The sequence below is a fragment of the Anomaloglossus baeobatrachus genome, chromosome 9, assembly GCF_048569485.1.
Source record: "Anomaloglossus baeobatrachus isolate aAnoBae1 chromosome 9, aAnoBae1.hap1, whole genome shotgun sequence".
Taxonomy (NCBI): domain Eukaryota; kingdom Metazoa; phylum Chordata; class Amphibia; order Anura; family Aromobatidae; genus Anomaloglossus; species Anomaloglossus baeobatrachus.
Genome location: NC_134361.1, coordinates 217,810,693 through 217,817,698, shown reverse-complemented (window position 1 = coordinate 217,817,698; position 7,006 = coordinate 217,810,693). Strand labels below are relative to the sequence as shown.

Below are 7,006 nucleotides of genomic sequence, written 5' to 3'. Positions count from 1 at the left end.
TTCATGTGCAGGTACAATGACTGGATTAATGATGTTATTCCAGTAGTAGGGGCTGTCACTGCACCAGTCACACAGTGTAGGGCCGTTCTGTAGTGACCGGACACACCGGCCCACACTAACGCCACCACCACCAAAGGCTCGTCTGGTGACAGCAGTGGCTGATGCATAGCGCTCTCCTTCTCATCTCCGACATCGTTGCAGGACATCATTTCTGCTCAGCGTGAATCGACTTTCAGCAGTGACCAGCACTGAGGCCATTGGTCCCTCATCCAGGGTAGATGACACCTGTGTCTGGTGGGATGGTCAAGTACTTTACAGCTTGTGTTGTGTGCTAGATGACCTGCAAACAGTTTCAAATGGTCTGACGTGACACTTCGTGCCTCTCACCTCCCTTATATGTGCCTGGAGTTGTGTGGTATTCATCATCCGGTTCCGAAGGGCATTGTTCACAATGAAGCCTCCATCAGTGTGGGATGTGGCCAAAGGATGTCCACTACTCTGCCTTTCTGTGACTCCTCCAGTCTCTCTGTGTCTCTGTATAACTTGCTGGTGACACTGTGTGATACTAAGCTCAGTGACCTCTTCTCTGCCTTTCTGTGACTCCTCCAGTCTCTCTGTATAACCTGCTGGTGACACTGTGTGATACTAAGCTCAGTGACCTCTTCTCTGCCTTTCTGTGACTCCTCCAGTCTCTCTGTGTCTCTGTATAACCTGCTGGTGACATTGTGTGATACTAAGCTCAGTGGCCACTTCTCTGCCTTTCTGTGACTCCTCCAGTCTCTCTGTATAACCTGCTGGTGACACTGTGTGATACTAAGCTCAGTGACCTCTTCTCTGCCTTTCTGTGACTCTTTCAGTCTCTCTGTGTCTCTGTAGAACCTGCTGGTGACACTGTGTGATACTAAGCTCAGTGACCTCTTCTCTGCCTTTCTGTCACTCTTCCAGTCTCTCTGTGTCTCTGTATAACCTGCTGGTGACACTGTGTGATACTAAGCTCAGTGGCCACTTCTCTGCCTTTCTATGACCTTTCCAGTCTCTCTGTGTCTCTATACAACCTACTGGTGACACTAAGCTCAGAAATTTCACCTGAAAGCCAAATATCCCGAATTATTTTCAAATAGTGCATAGGCTCTGATTGAGAGCCATAGAGTGAAAGGCTCAGTTTGCAGCGATGTATTTGGAACTCCCATAGAAGTGAATGGAAAAAAAGACACACATGCTCAGCATCTTTCATTTTTTGCCTGTGTGTGAGACAAGGTCGTACTTTTGAGATTTAGATATACTTCATATGGGGAAAAAAAAATGGGGTTTTGACTCACGGTTCTTTATAATGTAGTGTTTTGGATAAGGCGATATAGTGGGCAATCTATATGTAAACGGGCGGTCGCATGCAAGGCTACAAATGACATGAGTAAAACAATGGAGAATCAATAATTGAAACATTGTAACATGGTCTGAGTGTTTTCAGATTCAGATAAAAGTTGTTAATCAGATGTAAAAACAAAAAACACAAAACATGCGAAACAAAGTTTTTAATAGAAAAACATGGACGCTCACACTATAGTAGCAATTGTAACATTAAGACTTGAGTATTAGTGGTACCTCGTCCAGATAGTGGTATGAACACACACAAAAAAAAAAAATCCAAAAATAAAAATTCATTAATTAAAAAAGGCATTGGCCACTACTTGGACGCCCCTTCAGGTATAGTACAGTCCCCAATGTAAAATAAAAGCCCCTTATACCCCCCTCCCGTACTGGTGGCATTACAGCAATGTCAGTGCTGGGTCTCCGAGGCTCGCGTAACATCGGATGCAGAGCTCACGTGGTTATACAAGGGTACCGGAGCCTCGGGAGAAGGGACGCTGGGACGGGAGGGGACTGATAAGTGTTTTTAGATTAAATTGCAGAATGTAGCACCTATAAAAGGGGGGGGGGGGTCACCTGAGCGGTGGAGAACATTAAAACAGATGGCAAATTCCTGACCCTTCTAGGAAAGCACTTTGGATTACTGTGTAGATATTATAGGAGAAGACCATGGGAGTGGACAGGCCCTGCCTGGGAAGGATGGGGGAGGGGGGGACCATGGGATTGGACAGGCCCTGCCCGGGGGACCATGGGATTGGACAGGCCCTGCCCGGGGGACCATGGGATTGGACAGGCCCTGCCCGGGGGACCATGGGATTGGACAGGCCCTGCCTGGGAAGGATGGGGGGGGGGGGGGAACCATGGGATTGGACAGGCCCTGCCCGGGGGACCATGGGATTGGACAGGCCCTGCCCGGGGGACCATGGGATTGGACAGGCCCTGCTCGAGGGACCATGGGATTGGACAGGCCCTGCTCGAGGGACCATGGGATTGGACAGGCCCTGCTCGAGGGACCATGGGAGTGTACAGCACCGGCCGGGAGACCATAAGAGTGTACAGGCCCTACCCCCCGGGAGACCATGCGAGTGTACAGGCCCTGCACGGGTTGACCATGGGAGTGTACAGGCCCTGCGCGGGAGACCATGCGAGTGTACAGGCCCTGCGCGGGTTGACCATGGGAGTATACAGGCTCTGCCCGGGAGACTATGCGAGTGTACAGGCCCTGCGCGGGTTGACCATGGGAGTGTACAGGCCCTGCCCGGGGGAACCATGGGGGTGTACAGGCCCTGCGCGGGGGAACCATGGGGGTGTACAGGCCCTGCCCGGGGATTGGTCCAATACCTTCTATTGGCTGGCAGGACTTGTGAAGGATTCCCCACCCTAGAGGAACTGCATTTCTAGCAAGCAAGGGGATGGAGAATTGGTTCAAGGGTCATAGGCTGGATAAATAATGGTGGTAAGACAATGGCAGGGGGGTCCGCCCTCTCTTCTTTATATTCTGACGTTCTGAGAAATGAGGCCCCATCAGTTTGACCTTTTCCTCCGAAATATAGTGGTTAATAAGCTTCATTAGACTGGCACCTCTTTGATGCCACAAGAACCATCGTGGTCCACAATGGGGGCCATACAAGTAGTGAGGCCTCTCCAAATTGCTAGTTATAGCCCCCAGGTGACCTAAGTGTTCTGCATGATACAAACTATGCACAGATGATGTGACAACTCCCACAAAATTGACCCCAAAAAGGGAGGCGCTTATTAAAATAAGGGGTAAAACTAATCCAATTTCTGTAGAGATGGTAAGTTTTATATAAAGGAGATGTGCAAATCTTGATTTGTTCTTCGTTATGTGGAACCTGAGGGGGGAATTTTCTGAAAAATCTGCAAGTTATTGTAACCCAATCCTTCCACTTGGTAGTAAGTCCTTCATTTGGTGTAAATGTGAATCCCTCTGACCCAGGCAACTAGTCAGGTGTTGGCGAGTGCTTGACGTTAGTGGCGACAGATCCACATCACTTCTTTTTAGGCAGGACATTATCCTCGAAGTATCCTTTATTGGCGATGTTACCGGCCGGGTCGTAGAAGCCGACGGCGATGTACATCCCTTTATTGTCTGTGCTCAGTCCAAAGCCGGTCTGGGTAGATCCTTTCCAGATCATCTGGGTGAAGTTACCTGGAGAATTAAACAATGGGTGAAGGTAAGGATGGGTATACGAAATAAGAGGAACCTTCTGAAACAGTGCCACTCCCATCCACAGGCTGTTCATGATATTGCACCATATCGCTATTAAAAGGAGATCCCAGAGACCATGTGATAGAAAATACTACTGTCACACTAGGTATGGGGAAATACCGAGCGAACAGAGAAAAAGGAGGTGAGGGAAACCGGGTGTCTAGGAGAGGGGGAGATGGTGACCCTGATAAAACCTTCCGCTGGCCCATGGTTCCCCCGATGTCCCTAGATTGGTTCAGCACCTATGCGCCAAGCAGGATATCTGGCACTAGCTGACCTTGAACTGGGCCCTTGGTAATGAACGGATGGTATGAGCGCTTAGTCAACCCCACTAAGCTCAAATGATCGAACAACTTATCTCCAGATGACTCAGGGGAGAGGCGTTGCAACAAACACAAAGTTTCTCCAGATGTATGCAAGTCGCCTGCTTGCACTGAAACCCTGTGTCTAGGGGAGGGGGGAGATGGTGACCCCTGACCAAGCCTACCACTGGGTCCTGGCTTCCCTCACCACCCTAGATAGATTCTGCACCTATGCGCCAAGCCAGATACCTGACCCTGGCTGATAATGAAGTAGGCCCTAGGTAGGGAGTGGATGGGATGAGCACTTAGTCAACCCCACTAAGCTCTAAGGAAGAGACCGGGATCACAAACGGGGAATGTGACCGAACAACTTATCTCCAGATAACTCCAGAGGAATTGCAACAACCACAAAGTTTCTCCAGATATATGCAAGCCGTCTGCTTGCACTGAAACCCTGTGTCTAGGGGAGGAGGGAGATGGTGACCCCGATAAAGTTTTCCGGTGGCCCCTGGCTCCCCTGACATTGCTAGATTGGTTCAGCACCTATGCGCCAGGCAGGATATCGGACCCTAACTGACCTTGAACTGGGCGATTGGTAATGAACGGATGGTATGAGCGCTTAGTCAACTCCACTAAGTCCTAAAGAAGACACCGGGAAAACAAACAGGGGAAAGCAAACAAACAACTTATCTCCAAGATGACTTCGGGAGAGGAACTGCAACATACAACAACCGTTCTCTGGATGATTACAAGCCGACTGCTTACAAATCAGGACCATATAGAAATTTAACTCTATCACCAGCAAAATACCAAGGGGAAATGCAGGTATATGAAGACACAGAGGGATAAAAGGAAAAGAAAAGATCTCAGCAGGGTCCTAAAGGGGTAAGAGTAAACTGTAACAGAGAAGACATACAACACTCCATTCACACCACAGCGGAAAGGATGGAAAATCAAAGAGCAGTTTGTGCAGCCGAACGCAGCGACCTTCTGTAGCCGGACACCACAGGACTGTCTGTCAACCATGACAACTACTTCTATAAAAAAAACAAAAACAAAAAAAAACACATTTTAGCTCCACAATATCCAAATCTTTATTTACTCCTGTGATGCGCAATCACTACGCGTCACTAGATACAACTAGTAGAGGAGTAGTCAAACAAGCCGGGGGTCAGGAGCCAGGAGGTCACATATGGAACAGAGGGAGAAAGCTTAGCCGAGGTCAGGGTATGAGCCGGAGGTCAGGAGCCAGGGGGTAATGTCAGAGTCAGTGGCACGGGTGGAGATGGGTAACTAAGGTCCGGGGTCGAGAGACAAGTACACTTATGGGGTCGAGAAGAGTACACTTACGGGAGCTAGAAGCACTTGCTGCAGAACAGGAACTACGACTGGTGGCGTTCCGGGTGAGGTTGCTCCCTAATTAAGTAGAGCAATCACTTGGAACAAGGCGCCTGTGTGTGAACAGACCCTTCCCAGCACCAATGCAGGACCCAAAGAAGGGAAACAACCCGTCCACCAGAGCACAATACAACAGCAGAGCTTTGTCTCTGCAGGAGAGCAGAGACCCTCAAATCAGAACCATGACACTCCACTTTCAAGCTTATACTCAAGTGCCCATTCTTGTGATTTTATGAAATGAGGACCGCCGATCTGCGACCCTGTGGGCACTGCAAAGCCTATAAACAAGAGAAACTCCGATTCTGGAAGGTCTCATTGCCGAGATCCAGTGAAGGCAGTGGAAAAAAAAAATCCAAATTAGATTTTCCAAGAGGGAGAAAACTTTGATAATCGGTTTTCATGCTCCTCCCATTTGACCATTCAAAGGAAGTTTGGGGGGGGGGGCATGAGAGCCTGATAAGTGATTTGACGTGTAGGATCCTCTCACCTGATCCGCTCTGGAATCCGGGGGTGCTGAAATTGTACTTCGCAATCTCATTGTACCAAGATTCTCCCACTTCCTTCCCTGGGAACGAAGAACAGTCAGTGTCATATGCAGTCGCCTTACGCCAGGGTAGACAGTGAGGGCCCCAATGTCAGACCGTATGGGGCCCGAGGTTAGCAGAGACCTTACATCATGCTAAGCAAAATGTTCCAAAATTTAGACTACGTACCACTGGGCAGGCTGGTGTCGGTGCCCCAGCGATACCAGAGGTTCTCCCCATGTTCAGTAGAGCTATTCTGTAGAGCGCGGACCCCCACTAGGTGATCGGCCCATTTCTGGGCTTCCTGGGTCAACGCCGTGCTGAGCTGCAGGGCCCCCGATCCATGCGCACGCCTGTACTTGTTGTGCTCATTTAGTAGATCCTTCCGGAATGATTTTAGTTCTTTTTCTGGTAATAAGATGGTAACAAGATGTGATGACTGCTCTACATACACCTGCACCGGATCTTTCCAATAATTAAAGGAATTTTATAAGTGCACCAATAGTTCAAATCATACCCGGAATAGCAACGATGCCATTGGGAGCCGAGTCCTTCACAAACCCATCCTCATCGTCATCATCAGCAGTGATTTTGGACCCCCGTGGAAGGACATTACGAGCGTAGAACCCGGGGTTGGTGATGTTACCGCAAGGGTGGTACTGGGCTACAACAATGAACATTCCCTTTCCGCTGGATGCGACGCCAACTCCAACCTCCTTGGACGCTTTCCACACCATCTGGGTGAAATGTCCTGCGGAACGAGCAAAGAATAAATTGCAAAAGCAAAATAGGGCAAAACGAATAAAGGGCAAAACGAATAAAGGGCAAAACGAATAAACACAAAAAAGGGCAAAAAGAATAAAAGGGCAAAAAGAATAAAAGGGCAGAAAGAATAAAAGGTCAGAAAGAATAAAAGGGCAGAAAGAATAAAAGGGCAAAAAGAATAAAAGGGCAAAAAGAATAAAAGGGCAAAAAGAATAGAGGGCAAACACAAAAAGGGCAAAAAGGATAAACACAAAAAAGGGCAAACACAAAAAATGGCAAAAAGAATAAAGGGCAAAAAGAATAAAAGGGCAAAAAGAATAAAAGGGCAAAAAGAATAAAAGGGCAGAAAGAATAAAAGGGCAAAAAGAATAGAGGGCAAACACAAAAAGGGCAAAAAGGATAAACAGAAAAAAGGGCAA

General features: G+C 48.3%; 1 protein-coding gene across 3 annotated transcripts in view; it reads right to left on the bottom strand.

The window, feature by feature from the left end:
• Positions 1–1,517: 1,517 nt before the first annotated feature.
• Positions 1,518–7,006, bottom strand: part of LOC142251573 (uncharacterized) — a 60,975-nt gene continuing 55,486 nt past the window's right edge. For all 3 annotated transcript variants that reach the window (XM_075324501.1, XM_075324499.1, XM_075324500.1), the window contains exons 14-17: positions 6,340–6,573; positions 6,012–6,230; positions 5,786–5,863; positions 1,518–3,538 (exon numbers count right to left, since the gene is read on the bottom strand). In XM_075324501.1, the coding sequence (XP_075180616.1) occupies positions 3,378–3,538; positions 5,786–5,863; positions 6,012–6,230; positions 6,340–6,573 (692 nt within the window). In that variant the 3' untranslated portion in view covers positions 1,518–3,377. The remainder of the gene's footprint in view (positions 3,539–5,785; positions 5,864–6,011; positions 6,231–6,339; positions 6,574–7,006) is intronic.